At 39.3% G+C, this 23231-nt stretch overlaps 1 protein-coding gene across 6 annotated transcripts; it reads left to right on the plus strand.

Moving 5' to 3' along the window:
• Positions 1–729: 729 nt before the first annotated feature.
• NUP50 (nucleoporin 50) lies at positions 730–18972 on the plus strand. Of its 6 annotated transcripts, none has more exons than XM_068951821.1 (8): positions 730–871; positions 4222–4300; positions 5531–5614; positions 7688–7883; positions 9284–9946; positions 11051–11129; positions 12184–12302; positions 14765–18972. In XM_068951821.1, the coding sequence occupies exons 2-8, from the start codon at positions 4232–4234 to the stop codon at positions 14965–14967; spliced, it is 1413 nt and encodes a 470-aa protein (XP_068807922.1). In that variant the 5' UTR covers positions 730–871; positions 4222–4231; the 3' UTR covers positions 14968–18972. The 6 variants fall into 6 exon arrangements, with proteins under 6 accessions (XP_068807922.1, XP_068807912.1, XP_068807943.1 ...); XM_068951811.1 differs by lacking the exon at positions 730–871 and adding an exon at positions 932–1079; XM_068951842.1 differs by lacking the exon at positions 730–871 and adding an exon at positions 1333–1442.
• The last annotated feature ends 4259 nt before the right edge of the window (positions 18973–23231 follow it).

Raw genomic sequence — 23231 nt, forward strand, 5'->3', positions numbered from 1 at the left:
TAATTAAGAGTCAGAGCTGGAGGGCCGCAACTTTTAAGTTTATTCAGATTGCCTTCATTTTGACTGTTCCTACTTTAAAATATTACCTAAACAATGCAGGAATGCCTGGGATGGCTACTTTCAACGTGTAACCACAGAAGAAGAGGTTGCTTTCTCTCCAGTCCCCTCACACCAGCATTAATCCCACATACTACCGTGCCACGGGGAGAAAAGGCCCCAAGTAAGACAGGAGGGAGCCAAGGCTGCATAGATCCGCCAAGCACAGGCCTTTGCCACAACCGCAGCCCTAAACCGACGTCGGCCCTGCCCCGTGAGTCAGCGACAGCTGTGCCCAGCCTGGCACGAAGGAGGCACCCTGGACTCGGCCACGAGCGGTGCGGATGCCACCCCGACGTTATGTCGTCGTTATACACGGCTCTTTTCAGTCGAGAACAACATCCCCTCCCCGCGCCGGGCACCCCTCACCCGCCCCGGATAGGCGGTGGGGGGGAGGGGCGGGCCGCTCTGCCCACGTGACCCCCATTCGAACGGCCGGCGCGAGGCGCGGGCCCGTCCGCAGGGAGCATGCGCGGCCGGGCCGGCCGTTGGCCCGCCGAGCGGGAGCGATCCCGCGCATTGGGCTGCCGCTGCCACGTGACACCGCCCTTCAACGGCCGGCAGCGAGCCTACACCCCGCCCCTCTCCCCCCCCCCCTTTTTGTTTCCTCTGGCCAGCCCTGAGCGCCGGCCGCGGGGCGGGGCAGTGCGCGTGCGCGTCGGGCCCGGCCGTAGCGACGGTTACCGGCGGTTACCATTTTTTTTTTTTTTTTAAATTTCTTCCTCATCTTTTTTTGAGGAGAAGCGAAATGGCGCTTGCTGCGGTCTGACTCACGGTTAGGCATCGCGGGCGCGTGACTGGGTGTCGCCGGTGGGGGGGGGGAGGGGGATGGTGAGCGGGCCCGGCTCCGGCCCCGCGCAACCTGCGACGAGACCCCGCCTGCCGCCGCCGCCGCAGCAGCCTCGGCCCCGCCGCGGGGAGCGCCGCCCGCCGGGCCCGGCCGCCGCCTGTCCGTGAGGGGAGCGAGGGGCTGCCCCGCAGAGGTACGCGTCTCCCTGCCTCTCCTCCTCTTCGCTCACCGCGCGGCGGCGGCGCCGCCACCGCCGTCCTCCTCCTCCTCCCCTGCCATCCCGGCTTTTTGCCACGGCCGCTGCTAGCTCCCCGCGTTGTCTTGTATATGTGTGTGTGTGGGGGGCGCTCTTTCTGAATGGCCTCGCTGCGATTTTTTTTGGGGGGGGGGTGAAGCCCGCGGTTGTGGGGGTATTAGGGAGGGGGAGGGGCGGCACGTGCCAGACGCCGGGGTCTCCCTCGGGCCGGGCGGGTGTCACCGGGGCTCCTGGCCCTCCTGGTAGCCTCTGCCGCCTCCGGGGCGGCTCTCCAGGCCCCCCCGCCTCGGATGCGGGCGGGTAGGCGCCGCGGGCTTTCCCTTAGCGCCCGAGCTTCAAACGGGGGGGAGAAGGCACGATGAGCAGGCTGAAAATGTCACCGACGGGATGAAAACAAAATTTGGGTTGCAGACGGGAATAACGCCGCGTTCTTAGCTTATCCTCTATTTCTCACGGTTGCATAGGGCCTGGTTCGCGATTTTTAAAGTGTTGAGTTGCTGCATTTTGACGAGCTACACTGGCGGAGACGGGAATATAATCTGCTGTTTGTATAGGCCGTGCGTGGAGTGGGAGGGAGGAACTTAAATTGTTATATTAAACTGTTAGGCTTTTGAAAAGGAAGCAAGGGGGGCTTTGTATATTAAACCAGAAAGAACCTACATTGAAATAGGACACTTTCTCAGGAAATGAGAAACATGGATTTGCTACCATGCGCCAGTATGACTTCCGGTGCTTTTACGTGTCACGAAGTATAATAGACAACACTTCCTACTTTATAGCAAAAGTAAGGATGAAAAAGAGTTTATGCAGTATTAAATGTGCGTCTTCCTCTGCATGTCTTAAATCTTGAAGTATTGAGAGATTAGTGACTTTTTTTATTGCTTAGTCTCAGGGTGTTATGTTCCAATAGTGTAAGCTTTGTAACTTTATGAAAGGTAAATGATATTGTGGAATGCAAACATTAAAAAATAAATCTTCTTCTCATAAAGTTACATTAAAATGAGTCAGTATTTACTAGGTAAATTTTGATAGTTCATCTATATTGCATCTATATATTGTTTGTTAAATAAAAAGATATGTTTCTTAAAATAGTCCCATCTCAAACCATTTATAACCTTTGTGTGAGAACTTTTTGAGGGTTGTGCTGCGTATAAAAAACATCAGAGAGGCGCATTCTCCTGTTACTTCTTGTTTCACAGGTTTGAAACCTGTCTAGAAATCTCTTGCTACTGTCTTCACGTATGCTAGATTCTGTTGTCAGCTCGTGTTGCTAGTGCTGATGTGCAAAAATCATGTAAACTCAAGTAGCTGTGAAGAGCCTGGAGCCCAGGCCAATTGGTGTACCCGTCTTTTCTACCAGTGGAGAACAGGCTTTCTAGTTAATGTAATGCTTTTAATGCTTCAGTGGCTGTCCTTAGAGTGGTAATTTGATCTTCCCTGGATTCCAGTGGAGTAATTCTAGGCTACAGTCTCAGAAGCCTCTGAGCTGTGGTTACTGGCAAGTAGAAGCAATCCTGTTTTTCTCTGGTTGCAAGTGTTTGTATAGCCATGTGGAAAGCCAGACTGGGGAATCAACCTGGCTGGAAAATAAGTGTTTTCACTGGGTTAGAGTTAAGTAGTCCCCAATCTGCAGAGAATCGTGCAGAGGCATGGTAGGACTTCTGCTTTCAGGGTGGTGTGATTTATGCCATTTTAAAGTGTTTGCACAAAATAGTCTTTTATCAGATAATGAAATGGATTGTATTTCAAAAAGATCTTATTGATTTCCCTTTAAATGTATTGGACCAAAATTCCTGTATTTGACTTGTGATCTCTGTGAGAGTGTTGTGCAGTGATATTTAGTGTTCTGTTTAAAAATTCATTTGCTAGATGGGATAAGTTCTGAAATCAAGTATTATCATCGCTTTCAGCTCTGACTGTGAATTAATATTTGTGGAATGTTTTTTCTGACCAGGTTTGAATTATAGCAGTGTGTGAGTTTTTCTTATTTTTGTTTTTTTAAGGAATTTTAATTCTTGCACTTGTGTGACTTTAAAGTTTTACAAAAACAACTTCCTTTTTTCTGAAAAGTTTTCATGGTTATGTCAGATGTTGTAGTCGCTGTTAGCCAGATGCTTCTTTCGGTATAGAATTTGAGAGCAGCGTGAGTACTTGCTGGGTGTTTTTCAGATGTGAAATAGTCTAGCTGGATTCAGTGTTTGTTTTCATATACAGCTGATGAGTTATACTTTACTAAATTGGAAGTCAGAAGTTAAAAGTACTACAGGCATTCTTTCTTCAAAGTGGTGTGCCGTGGGTTTGTTGGTTTGTTTGTTTGTTTTTTTCCCCCCTCTACATTGCAGAGAGAAGCAGCAAAATAGTGATTGGCTGCTGGAACTAATTGCTCTAAAATCCATGATAAACTTTGGGTGTCCCTTGGAAAAAAAAGTCGTCATTTATTTATATTGGAATCTCTCAACTTTTTAATTAGTAATAGTCTAGCAATCTTGTTTTTTGAATTACAGCATTGTTTTCATTCTTACTCAAAGTAAGTTCTCTGCCCAGCTGCTTCAGTGGGTCCCCATGGTCGTTATTTTTGATGTTATAGAGCAAATTACATTTCTCTTGCAAGACTATTCCTGCTTACATAGGTATCCTGAAGCAAGATGAGGTGAGGTATAGAGTCTTTTAACCAGATCATCTTATCTGATTTTTCTTGCAGCCCTTCCCAGTAATTGGTGATGAGGTTATGAGCTGTGGGACTGAAAAGAATTTCTCTAGCCACTTTTGCTGCTGAAGAAAACTTATCCTGTAATTGAACTGCCTGCTTCTACTGTTGCTTAAATTTAGTGTCAAATATGACTAAACAGCACAGCTTCCCCAATTTCACATGCTGTTGATTGTTGTTGCAACATATGTTGTTAGTATTGTTAAAAATGCTTGATTTTTCAGCTGTCTTTCTAATTTTGACCCACTTCTTTCTGTATGAACTCTGATTCCCATTACTTATTCTGGATAATACAAGTTGTAGATCACTGTGGCTTTGAATTTCACTGTTGTACAATTGAGTCTGTGCTCTTTTGATTATTTTTCCACACAGGTTTGGAAAAATGGCAAAGAGAATTGCAGAAAAAGAACTGACCGACAGAAACTGGGATCAGGAAGATGAAGCTGAGGAGGTAAAATATACTTGCATGCTTTTCCACCCCCTACCCCTCAGACAAGGTAATAGGGTAGTTAGTTATATGTGGTGTTTTACGATAGATTTCAGCCATAAGATAAACTGGTTACAAGGGTAGCAATTAAAGATGGCTTTACATAAATCAGTGTATTTTTTAAAAGCTTCCAGTATTTGCAAAGTATATGAAGTATATGGCAAAGCAGTTTTTAACTATTTAAAATTACATCAGCAGCTTAGAGGAGAGGAAGTTTACATTTCTAAAGGGAAACCCAGACTCATTAGAATGCACAGTGCTTTTTAACTCTTCAAATGTGTGGTTGAAATTCCTTTAAAATATTTATTGAGTTAACAAGAAAAGTGTTTTTTTTGATTTCTTGAGGTAGTTGACTCTAAGGTTCACTGGCATACGGTCTAAATAAATTTTCTTCATGTCTCCTGGCTTTTTTAAATAGGTCAGTAATAGTTAATTTCAAAAATATGTTAATTTGGAGTGCTTAGTTGAATGTCCCCACACTGCCAGAGGAATTAAGCAAACAGTGAAATGATACGGTTCATCTGGTTGTAAAAACGGACTTTCGTATTTAGTGTCCTGTATGTATTTATGGCTTGTGTGTCATCTCTAAACAAACTATGCTAGCTTCTGTGCCACTAAAAATGTTGTATGTTTAAGCCTATAAAATGTGAGAAACGAAACTGTCCATACTCTTCTAGAAATGTGAATATAAGAAAACTTAATTTCCCCATTTATTCTGGGGTAGTAATTGGTCTTTAGCTGCCTTTGCTAACATTTAATTACAGCAGCCTGTAGGAGATGGATTTTGACCATACATTTCAGTATAGCTTCTCTAAACTGAAGCTTGATTGCAGCAGTGCGATATTGACAGATTCCTTTCAGCAAAGATTTTTTTACAGCTTTGTTTGAAAAAGCAGAAATTTTCAATTAATTTGTCTTGATAAAACTGAGATTGCAGTCTTGTGTGCAGGTAAATTTAATGCAAGGTAGGGAAGACAGCTGTCAAAGCTGTCAAGTTTCAACTAATCATCCAAATACCTGACCAGCTAATCACGGTACTAGAAGACAGTATAGCTGCATTTTTTGCCTCACCTTCTTTGTTACAGAGAAGTGTTACAATTGTGTTTAAAAGTTGATCTCTGCTATTTCTTCTGACTATGTTGACTTTATATATTCTGAGAATTCCACTAATGATTCCATAACTTGTTTTCAAAGGTGGGAACTTTCTCAGTAGCTAGTGAAGAAGTGCTGAAGAACAGAGCTATTAAAAAAGCTAAGCGCCGAAATGTTGGATCAGAGGTAATTAATCACTGAACAGTGTTGTAGCCTGACTTAGTTGTAAAATAAGACATCTGTGTTCAAGTTTTTTACTTATTTGCACTTGTAACTTAATACTGTATAGCTCTACCATTTATAAGCCAGCTCTTATATATTGCAAATTATTTTTCAGTTATTGTTCCTATAGCAAGAATAAGACTTGAATAAGAAAAGGATAATACTAGTATTTTGGGGACCAAAAGAGATCTGTGTTCTTTGAAGTATAAATAGAGAATGTTTTAGACATGATCTCTTCTACAAATGGGGAAAGTAGTGTTTGAACTGCTCCAGTTTCAATCTTTGCAGAGACGGAAGCCTGGAAATCAAAAGTTAATGAAATTATCCATACTGAAGGGATGGGGACTGGGGGGATGTCCCAGGCAGATGTTAAATAAATAAAAGCCAAAATACTAAGTTGCTCTGAGAATGAAAAAGGTGTTGTCTTTTGTTAAGATTTCTTCTACTTATTTTTTTCCCCCCTTGGAAGAGCTTTAGTGCCACCTACTCTTTGCAATACAGACTGAAAATTGAGAGGAAGATGTCCTTCGTTACAAGTTTACTGTGTGGTGCCTGTGTGAAAGCGTTAACTAAATCTAATCAAATTGTAGTCCTTTGAAAAATCTCTGACAACTGCATTGTCACAGCTACCTTTATATGAAACACTCTTGGAGGGCAACAGTGCATGCCCCATGTTAGAAATGGGACAGAAAATTTTACCTGTCATCCACATTGCTTTTGGATAGCATGGGACTAAACACAGTTCAGGACAGGATAGCTTCCTCCTGTGCTCTGGATTTTCCTACTGCTGTCCAAGCAATAGAAAGGAGGAAGCTGTCCCGTCAGACTTTTGTCCATAATAGTTCTAGGCACAGATGTGGTAGAGGATGTAATTGATGAAAGGACTGTATTGGAAAGAAGATGCCGATGAAACTGACTATGTCACGCAAAAATAAACCACAAACTGAATGGGAGGGATTCAGGGGCAGATGGAATGGGAAAGATGGAACTGGCAGAGAAAAGACACTAGGTGATATGAGAAGAAATAGTCAGAAGGCTCGTAGTCAGCTGCTTGAGATAAAAGCTGGAAGAAGAGCTAGAGAGAGCATGTTAGAATAACTAGATAGAAATGAAAAACAGAGGACTGACACTGGAAAAGCTAAAGCATGAAGGGAAACAAAAAGAGCCCATTACCTACAAGGCCGTTTCCCTTCCAGATGCTAGAATAGAATCCAGAATTGTCGAGTTTTGCAATTTCTTCAGTGTCTGAAAACAGATGAAACTCAGAAGCAACTCTTTTCCTTTGATGACTCTCCAGTGACAGTGAGAGTCCACTTCAGTAATCAGTGCTCATTACCTGGCAAAATATTGTATGTAGTTTCTAAAAGTGCCAGTGCCTGCTTGGGTGTTAATCATGCATGCTAGATGATCACCTTTTAAAACACTTAACCTGACAAACCATATTATAGGATAGTTTAAAGCTATCAAAACTAGATAATGAAGAGGTTAAAGAAACCATATGTAATATATTATCAAATACACTTCATCTCTGCTTCTTCCATAAATCACACTGGGATTTTCTGGCAAGTTGCCCAAAGCAAACTTTATATAGGTGATTACAAAGTATGCTGTTTTGATGAGCAGTTTGAAATGCTGGACTCCAATCATGATTGTACATGCTAAAAGGTTTCTGCAAATAAATCTGCAGTTACATATTGCTTTGTAACTGTTTAAGGAAATCAAAATGCTATGAATCTCTAAATAGGTAGCTTCACACATCCACTACTTTGAACAAGTTATGTATTTACTTCCTATACCTAGTTTGTTTGCATGCCAAACATCTGAGTCCTTTAAAAATAGTAGCAATGTGTGTCATAAGAAAGCTTAGGAGGAAACTATTAACTCTGTTTACATAGCTAGCTTAAAATAATACACATGAAATAAGGCATGAAATGACACACTGAACAAGGGTAAAATAAATGGAACATCAAATGGGAATGGGAGGGTTTTTGTGGGGGAGATGTAAGTAACTGGTTGCCTTTCTTTTTCTCCCCCCAGTCTGAAAGCGGAGGAGCTTTTAAAGGGTTTAAAGGCTTTATATTACCTTCTGGAAAAGCAGGAGGTGGCTTCAGTGGATTTGGTAATGGTGCAGGAATAAAGCCTTTAGAAGGGCTGTCTAACGGAAGCAGTAGTGTCGCTAGTACTCCTTCTTTCAGCAGTTTAAAGACAACCTCTGAAACACAAATGGCATTTGGTAAGTTTTAAATATATGTGTTGATCAACAAATTCAGCCATAAAATCCATATGGTTAATTGAATGGTGAAGAAACAAACTGAAACAATCCTGTAGTTCTGTTTAAGGTTCTGAGACTTTATTCCTCTTTATAACATCTCTTAAAAAGATTTTAGACTGGTGAAGAGGCAAACTATCAAATACATGCAGTTTGAGGGCTGGAAATTGCATTCATACTTGATCTAATACTGGAGATAAAGCTTTCTGAAAAACAAACATATGGGGATGGAAGTCTGAATTATGAATAATATGAATAATACAGAACAGCTGATAATGCATTCTAGTTAAATGCAACAATCACCCCGTCTATCTGAATTTAACTTACAAATATATATATATATCTACATATACATACACACATACACATATATGCTAATGAAAATTTCCATTTGGTATTAGTATTATTCCAAGGTCTTATTTCAGTATTTTTTTCCCCAGTTTTTGGTAAATGCTATTTTATCACTAAAATCTTAATCTTTGTTCACTGTACTACTTATATTACAAACCAGTCTTATTAGAATTTCATCTGTTACACTTATGTCTATATTTTTAAGGCACTTCAAATATTTTGGCAAATCTAACTCTAGTCTCCTGCTTCGATGGTCCCTGAAGAATACTACTACTATGCTTTGTGTTGGAGATGTAGAAAAGTTAACCACACTACAGGGTTTTCAAGTCAGCATGCCATAGAGTAGAAAGGATGGTTTAAAACTTACAGTTACGTAGCTTTCAGTAAGTTTAAATAAAAAAGGGGAAACTTTAAGTACTTAATGAAGACTTTCTCAAGGGGCTTATTTATTTTGTTTTTATATGAAAACCACTCCAACCACTCAAAAACATTGGCTAGTATGTCCAGAGTTTTAATACAAGTGGCAAAAGACAACTGAATACTTTGCTTTAATAACTCTCACAACTTAGTAAAACTTGTCTGATTAACGTTTTAGGGTTTTCTGGTAACATACTGAACTTTATTTCTTAACGTTATTCTGTATGACCTCTTTGGATTTTTCTACAACTGTGTACTCCGTCTACTTTACCTGCCCTTGAACTTAATTCTCTTGTATTATCTGAAGTTCTGAGCTCTTGGGAGGGGTGGAGGTTTTTTTGTTTCTTTTTTTCCTCTTGCTGTACTCAATGCCCATATGCATTTGAACCTCTAAACAGCAAAAATCTATTTCACAGCATTGTTTGTTTACTTACACTGTTCTACTGGGCACAGATTGTTGTGGTACAACACAGGGTCATAACTGAGCAAGGCTGAATGATTTGATACAGAAATATTGAGGAAGTGTGAGCATGGGTTTCTCTTGAATAATGCCATTTTGGAAGAAAATGTTCTAAACCATGTTTTCCTTTTAATAGGATCCGCAATGTCAAACGGTCCTACTGCTACTGCATTCACCGAGAAAAAAGCTGCAAGCCCAAAAGCTAATGGTGGCAGTCAACCATCATCATCTGGCTATTCTCAGAGTAAAATGTGTAGCTCTAGTGTTTATCACAAACAGTTAGCAGCTTTAAACTGTTCTGTGCGTGACTGGATAGTTAAGCATGTAAACACAAACCCGCTATGTGATCTGACACCAATCTTCAGAGACTATGAGAAGTATTTAGCAAATATTGAACAGCAACATGGAAGCAGTAGTGATAGTGGCTCTGAAAACGAAGGCAACAAGACACCTGGCACTCAGTCTGTTTCTACATTTGGGAATTCAAAACCACAGCAAGGATCAACGTTTTTGTTTAACAGCAACAAAACTGAGGATGCCTCGGACAAAAAATCTGAAGGTGCATCAGAAAAAAGAGACCCGTCAGGAGGAGTTGCATCAAATGTCTCGTTCAATTTTGGGAAGAGTGTCGACAGTTCTGTTTTGGGTTCCCTTGGTTCTGGAACACTAAGTAGTTTCTCGTTTTCTCCTGGAAACTCAGGTTTGTTTGGAAAAGATGCAAACCAGGCTAAGTCTGTCACTGCAGTGTCCACCAATATACTGGAAGCTCAGACAGAAAGTGGCAGTAGTGATGATAAAGGTAAATTCTGTTTTAAAAATCACTGTAATGGTAAGCTTGGCCTATATGGGATTTAGTATTATTTCACCTTTGCAATATTCTTAATTTCAACTAGATCATAATTGTTCTTGAATTAGACAGCTGCAAAAACGTACCAGTGATCGGGAATTCTTAGTGTTACTTAAGCAATATGCAAGACCGAGAATATATGGTTATCAAAAGTTTTGAATTTCAATTGGATTAATACTTTCTATAATAGTAGAATGTAATTCTTTAGTTGGATTTAAGGCTGGAAACTTGTTGAAGGCCTAAATTTTTAGATAGAATTCGTCTGTGTTGATAATCCATTTATGGTAGAACTGCTAATGTCAAATGATTGCATGCCTCACTCCTTAATGTGGAACAACTGGTATGTTCACCTTTAAGCCTGAAGGACATTTCAGTCCTGCTGCTTTTCCTAGTAGGTTTATCAAGAGAGCCCTCCATAAAATGCATAAAACATGGAACAATTTCATAGATCTTACTGACAAGACTATACGGGGCAATAAAAGTTGCTTATCACCTGACGGTTTTAACTACTGTTTAGCTAAGTTGGGTACAGTTAGCCCATAGAGATCCTAGCAGTTGAGGGAGTGGAAAGACATAATCCTGCTACTATCTCTTACTGTCATTCCTGCAACTGATTTCCCTTCTCTCAAATTAAACTTGTCTGCTAGAGGTATTTATTATGCTTTTCATAGACCTGTCTGTGGAGACTATTCTTTGAAACGTTACAGCAGTTTTCCCCTTAACAAAAGATTTTGGCTGAAGCTTGACTTGTTAAGCTTTGTGTTTTTAATTTGTTTTTGAGCATTTGTTGGGAGTTGATATTTTGATCCAGTTTAAACTGAAGATGAGCATGAGTGAATGAACAAAAAGAATATAGAAGACTTCTCCCATAGGTGAAGCTACTTCCCCTTCAGAACCCAAGTTCACTTAAATGTATTTTTGCAGTCTTTGAGAGGCTGTGCACGTATATGTTAAATATAGCATGCGTAAATTGGTTCTAATACAACACCAGAAATACCTTCCAAATTGTGTGCTCACAGCATTAATATATGGGATGTATTAAAAATTTATTTAAAGGAGGAGAAGAGGAGGAAGATGAGCCACCAAAAGTCATTGTTAATGAAATAAAAGAGGACGATGCTTTCTACTCAAAGAAGTAAGTGACTTAAACTTGGAATAGTGAATAGAATCCTAACTTACAGAATAAAATTTATATTTACACATGACTAGTACTTCACCATTGCAGCTTAAAATTAATGATATATGGTATATGTTCTAACTTGTTAGAACATATGACTAACTTGTTATTAAAACTTACCATGAGGCTTCATAGAATCTGAATTTCCACTTGTAGTATCAAGTTCAATTACAGATAAAGGTACCTGCAGGAGCTTATTAAAATTCTAGTCTGTCTTGGACGCAGCACTGAGAGCTAGTCTGTGTCCCATTTGTGATCAGTTTCACAAACAAAGAAATTTCTGCCTTCATCAGGTTTTGTAGTATAATCCCCACAGTTTCAATTTACAGAAATCACTTACTGCACTGAAAATTCAGTGAGGTGCTCAGCCACTTGCATAGTCTGAATTAAGACTCTTGGAAAACACTGATCTTTGTATGAGGCAGTGTACAAGTTGTCCTCTTCAATTCAAAGTGAGATGTTACTAGAAGCAGTTTTCTAAAACCATGTTTAATAGTCCAAATAATTGTATGTATGCTTGACAGCGAGCACAGAACTTGTCTTTTTTTTTTTTTGCCTCCCCCCCCCCCCCCAAAAAAAAAAAAAAATTACTTTATCTGAGAGAAGTTATATGCTGATTTTTGAAGAATGACATTAGGTCTGTTGGACCTTCACTTAAAACAGTGATCACAAATTTTTAAGTAGTCTTGTTACTACTTCATAATGATGCAGTAAGTTCTTGCAGTTTTGAAATTAGTGTTTTTAAAGAGAAGCTTATGATAATTAAAGCTATTATTTCTTAATTTTTCTTTTTAGACCCCGATTCAGGTAGCTGTTTCATTTGCTAACAGATAGTACTTTTCAGTTGAGAGAAAGATTAATCATTCCTTTCAGTACTGCAGTGACAAACATAGTACTCTATATACCTAATGCACAACCCAGGTCAAGAAGAATAAAGATTGATGCTGCCCACAGCATGTTTATCTTTGACTTCTGCATATCCGCACAAATGATTTTTTTTTTTTTGGCACAGGTGCAAGCTGTTCTACAAAAAGGATAATGAATTCAAAGAAAAAGGTGTAGGAACATTACACTTAAAACCAGCAGGAAATGAAAAAACTCAGCTTCTAGTCCGAGCAGATACCAATTTAGGTAAGTAAATTTTCTTCCAGTAACAAGTCTTCATGTAAAATTTGCTGCTAAGCACTAGGTTTTTTTTTTTTCTTGTACAGCATAACTGACAAGATTAATGAAGAAAACTTCTTTTCTGAATAATTTCAAGTACTGAAATTGGATTGCTCTAGCAAGCGTTTTGAAATACTTCCTTGCACTGCTTCAGGTTATGCCCTAAAAGGTTATGGTGTGTGATGTTTGGGATTTTTTTTTTTTTTCCCTTGGGGTGTGGGAGTGTGTGTGTGATTGTTTGGTTTTGTGTCTTCCCTCCTGCCCCCTTTTTGCAGCTATTCTCTATCTCTAGCTTCTTGAATGACTTTTGAAGTTTGACTTAAGACTCCACAATAAAGTACGTATGTATTGGAGATGTGATGAATAAAGATACTGCTGTTTGGTATAGTATAACGTAGGGTTTCAGTATTAAAAAAAAAAAAAAGATACAGAAAACTTGTACAAAATTTCTACAAAAAAAATTTCTCGAGAATAAATCACTTCTGTATGATATTTAAAAGATGAACAAGTTTTCTGCTAAGATGCAGGCCAACTGTCACTTGTTTGCAATTCACTCTAAATATATAAACAGTTGACCATGTAGGCAGACCTCCATTGTACTTGGCAGGAGGTAAGGGGGAGTTATAAAAAGCAGGCATGCAGGACTTTGATAAAATGCATTGCTCTTAGGGTGCACACAGAGGTCCAAGTGCCAAACTTTCAGCTAATTTCAGTTGGATCACAAATGGTAGGTTGACACTACTGAATTCAAGTAGCCTCTAGTGTGATAGCTCCTCAGTATATTTCATGAGATGAACTTCATAACATGCACAGCTGATTAAGAGGGGGAAGAAAAAAGCCTAGTTCTCTGCTTTTTAGATACTAGGGGGACTTGATGTATTAAAAAATGATTTTTGAGGTAAATCATTCTGACTCAATGTCAGAACAGTTTATAACTCTAAAACTGTGTAAATCAGTGTTTCAGTAGTCATTCTTGACAAACTTTGCTACAAATTCAGCACCTCCTTTCAACAAATATGCATCTGTAGCTTATATGCACTTCACAACTTCCATAAATGAGAAGAAATATTTTGCTTATAAAAGATGAGAGCTAGAGGCATGCTGTACTATAGGTCATCTGTAAAGCTTACCTCAGTTTTGGCTTATAAAGCAAGCTCTCTGGAAAGTCTAAAAATGAAGCTGTTAATGCACATTAGGTGAAGGTTTTCAAATGTCTGGTGAGATTGGGACGCCTGGGTCATTTTTAAACTGGTAATTTCTTTAAATTGAGAAGAGGTTTGCCAGGTAACGGGTAATTCTTGTTAAGCAACAGAACTGGAGACTGACATATAGCAGAGCTGTCATCCCTTTCAGTGTTGCTTTAGGGGCTTGAACGTGTTGAATAGAGCAGATGAAAGCTTGCTTTCTCAAAGTTCTCTACCCTGTAACAGAAGTCTCAGAACTCTTGCTCAGTTGATGCTAGTTTCCATTATGTGGATTTACGTTTCCTCTGCCTTCATCTCAGCTGAAGTATTAAGAAATCTTTCATTTTTCTTCAGCTCATATGCTTTCTAAGACATTTTCAACTTAACTGCTGCTTATAGCTTGGTGTTTCCAAGCATTGGTTTCTACAAGCAGCTACAGTCGTAGTGATGCACGCTTTCCTTTTTGCTGTCGTCACACAGCGCTGTAATGCTTTCCTAAAGTCTCACTGTGTTGAAAAACTGCCTTCCTTTCCAGTTCAAAGACTGACTTTTTCTAAATACTACTACTGTGTTCTGAACTATTTACCAGATGTACAAAATGTGTGCACCTTCTGTTGAAGCAGATTTGAGTGAGTTTGCAACTGTTTTAAGAGACTGCTGATATTCAGTATCTCAAATTTACTAGATAATCTAACAAGTTGACATGCAGCTCTTAATGATTCAGTGGCAGACCACATCAGATGTGTCTGTATGATTTAAGGATACAAGATTCATATTCTACCATAGTTTGTCCAGTTTCACAATAACATGTCTGGGTGTGTATTAAAGCTAACTTTTTGCTTCTGCTCGTGGACCACACTTAATGCTCAAACTGAGTAACCTACATAAGCATAAACTAAGCTCCATGAGTTGATTCCTCATTTGCTACTTTTCCCTTGACCCTTTCCTTCTTCCTTGCTTGTTCCTGCTATCATTTGATATTCTTCAGGCTCCTCCTTTAAAGAAAGGAGGACATAGGATTTTTACAGATTCCTCATTCCTAATGAAGAGAGAAATTAGTAAGAACAACGACCATGAGCAGATGCTTAGGGAAGAGTAAGACAAATATAACACTTATGAATTGCCTTCCTTCTGTTCACAAACTTAAATCACTATTTAGTAAGTATACTAACATCTTTATTGCAGTAAAAGCTGAAAACTTGCTGATTTTTTTTATTTTTATTTTTTCCCCACCCTCAAATGCAGGAAACATACTGTTGAACGTTCTAATTCCCCCCAAGATGCCATGCACAAGAACCGGAAAAAACAATGTTCTTATAGTTTGTGTTCCTAACCCACCGATTGATGAGAAGAATCCAACTGTTCCTGTCACTATGTTAATACGAGTGAAAACAAGTGAGGATGCAGACGAGTTGCACAAAATCTTACTGGAGAAAAAGGAGGCTTAAAAATGTTGCAGTCAATGGTTTGAGGAATTATTGCCAAATTGCTGCTTTTTTTTCTTCCCCCCCCTCTTCTATAACTTCACTTGAACACTTAACTCTTTATTCTGATATTAAGAACTATTACAGGAATTTTGGAAAAAGTCTGTGAGGAAAAGCTAAAATAGCTAATAAAAGCTTTAATAGAACACAAGTGTTGGACTGTGCTCCCTCATTTTTCAATATCTAAATGCAGGACTTCTTCTGGATAAAACATTGATTTAAATTAAAGCATACGTTTTTAACACTGGTCATTTTGACTGAATGGACTGAAATCAGAGTACAAAATGCGGTACCAGATATCCTTCACAGACTGTGGTGCAATGCAACAAACCTCCTGTTTTGGAAAGCAGGACTCTGAAATCTAACTCTTGAAACTGTTTTTAGACTCCAGATTTTTAATTGGTGTGTCAGATTCTGGTGAGAGTAATTTTTTTTTCAAACTGTCAATGACAATAATGTACCAGAACAATGAACTCTACATAGCATACTGTGTTTTAACTCCTGCAAACTTGTGTGCTTTTGGGACTCAGAGTTTGCATCTCCAGTTCTTTAAAAGAAAAATTGCTTGTATAGTCTTGTTGACAGTAGTGTTTCTTAGAGAAGAACTGTCAGGTCTGTTCTTACTGTAGCAACAAGCTAATGATGTGCAATAGTTAATAAGCAGACAACTGGAAGGCTGTTTATCTTGGACCACAACTACAGTTGGCATTTACTGACATCTGTCAAGTCAGAGGCAAAGGGTCGTGCTTCCATTACGGTCACTCTCAGAGGTATTCTTCCCTGTTCCCTTGGGCTAACACTGAAACACAGCAGAGGCAGAGTTGTATTTCTTGTCTTGCTACTAGTACTTTTCTGAAGTTGTCTCTTTTCACAAACATAAGTTTCAGGCTTTTGTATAAGTCTTGTCTCTCTCTGGACATTACCAGGAGCACATGCATTAATGCATTTGCTAGTAATCATGTTTCCAGTGTGCTAAAACTATGGTGCATTACTGTATTATATTAAGCATTGGAGCCTGGCTTGCAGCTTTTGGGACAAGCTTTCTTATGGAAGTAGGGATTGCTGGGTTAATGAGTAACTTAGTTTCCAGCTGAGTTACAGGTAACCATGTGGTGGTAATTCACAGAAAAGAACATGGCGCTGTTCCCTAATTCCTGCTAAGTTTACTAGACCATGGTTGGTTGGTTATTCCTTTTCTTTTTTTGAAATCTTGTCCCATGTTGCTGGAAACGCTTTCCCCAAATTGGGTTCTCCTTCATTTCCAGCTCTGGAAATTGTCAAAAAAAAAAACCCCAGATGCTAATGCTAAACTTCTTAACTGCTTTCTGATTTGTCATGCTGACCAACTCTTAGGAGATGGGAGAAACATGCCAACTTGTCTCTGTCTAATTAGCACAGAGAAAATACCCATTCTGGAAAAAGCAGCATGATGCAATTCTCACAGGAGCCTGAGTGAATTCTATCATAGTGGCATCTTGTGGGTGAGGAAAAACGGTGGTACCATTTGATGAGATGCAGCATGCCTTTTTTCCCCCGCTGGTCTGTATGGGGGACAGATGGCTTAGTTCAGTCCCAGTTAGCTGCACGTTTCAGGTTATGGCCTTTTTCTCCTCTTAACCAAAAAAAAAAAAAACCCCAGTCTTTATAGGATCTACAGCCCTCTTGACCAAAGTTGACTGCCTTTGTTAACATTTCAGCTACACTGAGATCACAGAAATTGCATTTTAAAACTTAAGTGTAAGGGGAGCTCAGCTACTATTAGATTTTCAAATAGTATTTGAAAAATCTAAAACTGGTGCCTTCTTTTGCATCTGGTTTGGTATTTAACCGCTCAAAATAAGCGGTATTGGTTTCCTCAAAATTGTGTGGGTTTGTTTTTGTTTCCAAGTCTTGCTGACACAGAAATCAGAGGCCAAAATCTGAAGGCTTGCATGTTAATTGTGTGTATGTATGAATGAAAAGCAGAATATTGCCTGAAAGTTTATTACAGGCTCAGGTTGAATGTCCAAGGGCTCAATTAATTTTGCATTTGTCTTTGACTATAGTGTCTTAAGCAGTCTCAGTGAAGCAAGTTTTATAGACTGCAGGTCACTGTTATGGTAAGCAGATTTATTATGCATCTTATTTTCAGAGCAATTGTGTATAGGTTGTTTCAGGGGTTTTGGTTTTATCTTTGTTTATTTCCCAAAGCTCATGGATATGTAACAGTCTCTTTCTTCATCCATTGAAACGTGGACCAATTAACTTAGAGAGACAAACAGAGCTTTCCACGCATCCTTAATGATTTGTCTCTGAAGTGAGGCAGGTTTGGGGTTTTGCACATACTTATTTGGCCCAATTCGAAAACTGGCAAACTGAATAACTGCTACTGTATCTTTGTCATGTTTTCAAGGGTGGGCATTTTGAGGGTGAGCGTAGAGTGTAAGGAAAAATAATTAAATAATAAGATGTGCTAGAAAAATGAACCTTACAGTATCCATAGTAGCAAGTAATACTTTGTGGGAAATAATTGAGATGGGACATCTTAATTCTTTAGCAATGTATTTATCAGTAAAGCCAGAGAAGAGGGTATGTAATGGGAATCTTGTGTTAAAAGGGACTACATATCAATTAGACTGTTAGAGAAAAATATATGCATAAACAGCTGATGTTACAAGTCTTTGTTCCTCATCCTGGTATGGAAAATTAACGCTAAAAATAGAGGAGGAAAGAATTTCACTGAGAACTACAGATTTTAATCAACATCATTCATAGTGACCCTGCAATTAGCTGGATTTCAAAGCAGGAAAAATAAGTCATATGTTTTCCACTTGGTGTTCAGTTATAAAGCACAACCCTTCTCCCATACTGTTACAAAACCAAATTTTTGATAATGCTTCAGTTTCTAATTAAGATGTCTTTATGAATATTAAAATATATAGTTAAATATTGTGAAAAGTCACAGATTATTAAATAGAAATTAAGGCCTAATATCAAAGCAAAATACATTTTGCTTTGCAAAAAAAATATTTTAAAGCAAAATCTATTTTGCTTAAAAGCAAAAGTGGAGAGCATAGAAAACAACTACTGAAGTTTTGCATGACAAAGTGACATGTGCTACCCAAGGAAGGAATTTTGATCAGAATTCCAATCCAATGAGGCATTCCTGTATCTTGGTACATACACAATATTTAACAGCTGATAGATGATGATAAAGATGCAAATTTCTTCCTTAATTTGAGTTAATGACTTCACTGTTACAGCGTTACATAGGTGTTGGAGTGTCTTGTGGGTCATATGCATTCTGGCTTTTGCTGTAATTTTGAAGTTTCCGCTTCTCTTAGAATTCTTCCCTTTCCCTCTCGCTCACCCCAAAAGACAAATCAAGAGCTGTGCTTCTTCTAATTCCTAGAATTATCCATAAAGGAGATTAGTTGGTTTGAATTTTATTCTAAAAAAAATTAAACTGCTAGTTGCAGTTTCCTAAAATGTACTTCAAATCTATTTGGGAACCCAACAGTAAGCATTCCTGTAGTTCCCTTTGGTTGATGGGCATGAAAATTCTAGTTAAATTTACAATGAGGAATCTTGAAAGTGAATGTGTAGTATGTAAACCAATTAAGATGTATGCTTTAGTTTTAAGTTAGCTCCCTTTACAGCACTGTAACATTTAAGATGTCCTTAAAAGACTTTCTTTTTGATGCCTTAAATAACTTTATTGCATTTGCTAAAATTTTGTAGCTGCTGCCTGTGTGCAAAAATTAACTGACATTAAACAATTTAAAGTGGCATGAGCTAGTATGAATTCAATGAACCTGCTGAATGTGACAATGTTAATTATTGTTAGATTTCAACTGCTCTGAATTTTTCAGTGGATACTTATGTTGCACATAAATTGCCATGTAGCAATGTTTTCATTAGTTCTAATACATTGAGGAAGTGTACAAAAAATCCATGGAAAATGTGAATAAATGAATGGGAGATAATTTAGTCTGTGTGTGTCACTTTTGCTTTGACTATAGAAACTATACTAATGAAATGAATTCTACAATCAGTTGCTTGCAGGTGAAGTCCAGCCCTCATAGCTTGAAGTTGTGCTAGAAAATCCCACACCCAGCCTTACTGCTGCTAAGAAGGGAAAGTCCTGTCCTGTCCTGTCCCTTCCACGAGGAGCTTTGAAACTTGTCACATCTCTAAGAGCCAAATGGGTGAAATACTTTCTTGTGGCAAGGTTGGTGAGTTTTGAAGCAGCAAAAGGGAAGAGCTAGGGTTGTCTTTTCTGGGAAGAGGAGAAGTTAGTTTATACATACTACATAGAATTACTGTACAGATGCACCTATTTTTCTGGTTTAAACAGAGTTACTAGAGCATGCTTCATCTTGAGAGCAGGTCATAGGCCAGCTCCTACACCCGGAGGCCAAATCACAAGGTGAATCACAAGTTCTGCTAAGGACTGTGGGGACACTAGTGGTCTCACTGCATCCCTGGTACGCTCTCAGCCCGAGGTTGGTGCCACCCTTGATTTTACTGGCTGTCTCTTCCCTCCCTCCCCATCAGAACTGGAACTGGTGTGTGTTCCAGGAGCCAAACTCTGAGCACAGGCCATGGAGAAGAGCCGGTCTAGATGGCCCAAGCGTAGCTCGGGCACTTCTGGTTCTTAGATGTTCTGTGCATCTCACCAGGCAACCGTTCTTTTAACATCCAAAATCCATTGGATTTGTAGATCCAGCCTAAACCACTACCCAGGAGCCAGGCCAGGAAGTGATTCTTCTCTTCCTTGGTTTGTGACGATTTAGTCAATAGCAAAAAAGAGTCAGAACAGACTGAAGTGAACAAGATCATCTTTCCGATGCAACAGAGGCTTCTGAGACCATGAGAGAGTCCAATCTAGGACACCCCATACTTAAGTCTTCAACCACATCCCTTCATCTCTGCTTCCCAAGCCCAGGACAGCTGCAGTTCCACAGGTTAAGAGGAAACTTAAGTATGTCCTACTCGATGAGGCAACAGGAGCAAAGCATGAGGAGCAGCAGGGACATGTGTATTACACTAACGCTGCGCAAACATTTGCATTCATAGCAGAATATAAACTGTAGACTACACAACTGGAAAAACTCCAGCTACTGAAAAGCTAGCTCTCAATACAGTGGGGTTCAAGTCTCAATATTTTTGTCACAGCTGGCCTCTTAGAAGGTTTCAGAGTCATTACAGCCCTCAAAATTGTCTTCTAATCCATCTGTAAAATAAGGCAGAGAACAGTGGTTTCTCTTGGTTTGCAGTTCAGAAGCTAAAAGGCTTGAAAACATTGCTTCAAGGAAAGCAACGTTCAAGTACTAGGGAATGTTACTGCAGATAACGAAGTCCGACTGTCACATCTTTAGGACTAAAAGAGGTATCTTTCCCCTAAACCAGCACAGGATTTCATGCTTGTTCGTACAAGTTATCCGATGTCACTTTTGGACAAATTCATAGAATACAGAAAGCTTCCCAAATCTTCAATCATACTCTAGCCCTGGACATTGTCCATAATGTGAATCTAGATCATATGTTAGACTGAATATAATCAGAAATATTGCAACATGCCCACAATGGAAAAAAGACTTCTAGATAACTTGGTGACAAGAAAGCAAAGGCAGTAATAGCTGCTGGGGGAGGGAGGGAATGATTAGATTTAAATGGATAGACAACATTAGTAGAAAGCGTATGCTATCAGAAGAAAACGGTTACAAACGGAAACACAAAGACCAGATGTAATATTACTACATGCAGATGCACACGTGTAACAAAATACAATGCTGAGATGACAGAATCCTCATCGCTTAGGGAACCTGTGGCTTCAGAAACACAAATCAAAGATTTTACCTTTTGCAAAACAGAAAAGGACAAAATTAACCATGCAGAAGATGCTAAGCCCCCAACATCCAGACTGAGAAAATGCCACATTCCAAGAACAGTGTGCATTAATCACAAGCAGTATTTTTACTAATCCAGCAGAAAAATGATCCCAATAGCAGACTAGTTACCACAACTGAGTTGTGCAGAGGTCAGAACAGCTTAATCCGAGAAGCACATCAATTCTAAGCTAAAGGCTATGTACATGTCATAGGCTATAAGCACTAGTGAAGGTGACAAGTACGCTTCATCATGATCCAACCAATGCACTGACAGACAGACTACTTGCTGTAATCAATCTAGTGCTAAAGAAAGTCCAATCAAGAGCAACAGCCAGTCAAGTAGTTCTGAGTAAAGTGGCTTTACAGAGGACATGACGTTTGAAGTGGTGAAAGCATTCGGAGTCAAGGTTTGGTAAACCTTTGCTTTTAGTAAAAGTACTTGCATCATACAACAGTTACGAGAAAAAGAAAACCTAAGTTTAGGAAGAGAAGAGCAACAAATGCGTTTGGATACTCAGCAGATGGTGGCTGGATTACAAACCTCTGCACTACTCCGGAACTTACAGTATGGGACTATGTGGACACCCATAACAGACTTTACTGCATGAAACACAGGACTGGTACACAGTTACCAACTGAAAAGGTGAATGTGCAGTACAGGAAGAGTAAAGAGCTAGAAGAAAATTCTATCATTTGAAGTAATTATTAGCACACTTTTCCAAGTTTCTAGCAGGCTTCTGTTAGGGTAGTATGTTCTTTTTTTTTTTTTTTTTTAAACGGTCTCATAACCATTAAAATTTTTTCTTATTTGCATTATAACATCCTGAATATTAGCAAGTACTATAAAAATAAGCATTGATCATCAGCTTAGTGGGTGTTACTATTAAGAACATAATAACCTTTCCTGAGATGTAGCAAAGAAATTAATCATTGCTGGAAGTCTGCACAGTTAGACATAGGCTTCAAAGACATGATTAGAATTTGCCTCCTCAGGCAATACCAGTGCATAGAAGTTTGACTTTGGGTCATAAGTTATAATAGACAAAGCAGAACGTTATCTTATATCACACACCACAGTACTAAGTTTTGTCTAAATTATGCTCGATGCTAGTTTTGGAGCCTCGCCTGAACTGGTGGGCAGTCAGGACATTCTTACCTGTAAACGGTAACTGCTGACCTCGTTTCCCAGGAAAACTTGCCGATGGTTTCTCCATTCTAAAAAACACCTCCCCAACACCAAAGGGAAAAACATAAATCATACACCAATTTTAATAGCTTAATAACAGATTTTAATAGCTTTAATTCCTTACCTTTGAAATGAAGTCAGAAATAGCTGCTATGAACAATCACCTCGGCTAGCCTCCTCCTCTGATGTTAGGCATGTTAACTACAGAGGTAGTCACTAGGAAGTATGTAATTCAGAATTATTCTTGCCAAGAAGGAAATGTGAATAATTATACCACTAATCCTTCCCACTCCTTGATGCCACATCTTTCACCCAAACATTTTCAAAGCAAAATCCAGCGTGAAGCTTGGAGGCCAGGAGAGGAACGGAGAAGTGGGTTCTGCCAACCTTCTTGTCCTTCAAGAGCAGGGGATGCCTCCGACTTAGTGCAGGTCTCAGGCATTCTTTATTGCTAAGTGACATTAGGTTTTGATGAACGCAGTAGTTGTACCTGAATTAGAGCTTCAGTGTGAGACTTTGAAGAAGAGGCTGCAGACTGTTTGGTGAAATGCTTTTACTGGATTTCCCCAGTGATATTGCTCCAGCATAAAAAACAGGGCCATGGCCATGGCCATGGCCATAAATGCCCTTTCATGTTGGGGAGAGAGGGGAGAACACGGACTGAGTACATATTGTGAAATATTAAGTTATGAATCACCAGAATTAAATGTTGGAATAAATAGATAACTAGGAAAACATTAAAGCAACCAGAATTAATACTTCAAGATAAAGCTTTTAAATATAGAAGCTCTACGCTGATGTATGCAGAGTAACTGTCTTTTTGAAAACCATCAGCCACCTCCATCCCTTTCAACGAGGTTTTAGGAGTGTTTATTCTTATCTTCCTTTAACCAGGACATTTCTTTGAAGGAAACTCACCGCCAGATGAGTTAACTACTCACATACTGATTGCTCACAAACCTACCACCTGAAGTTCATCCACATGAACAGCATCCTCTGCAGTGCTATCCTCCCTCCACAAAAAGCTGCCACCCCAGTCTGCTTTGTTTATATAGGGTGTCTGCTTCCCTCGTGCAGCCCTCGTTTCCATGGGGCTCTGACAAGGATGCTTTGCTGAATGATTATTCTTTTGGCTTAGGTGCCGTACAGGATATGTCGCAAAAAGTACA

This window comes from Struthio camelus, chromosome 1 (genome assembly GCF_040807025.1).
Source record: "Struthio camelus isolate bStrCam1 chromosome 1, bStrCam1.hap1, whole genome shotgun sequence".
NCBI classification, from domain to species: Eukaryota; Metazoa; Chordata; class Aves; order Struthioniformes; family Struthionidae; genus Struthio; species Struthio camelus.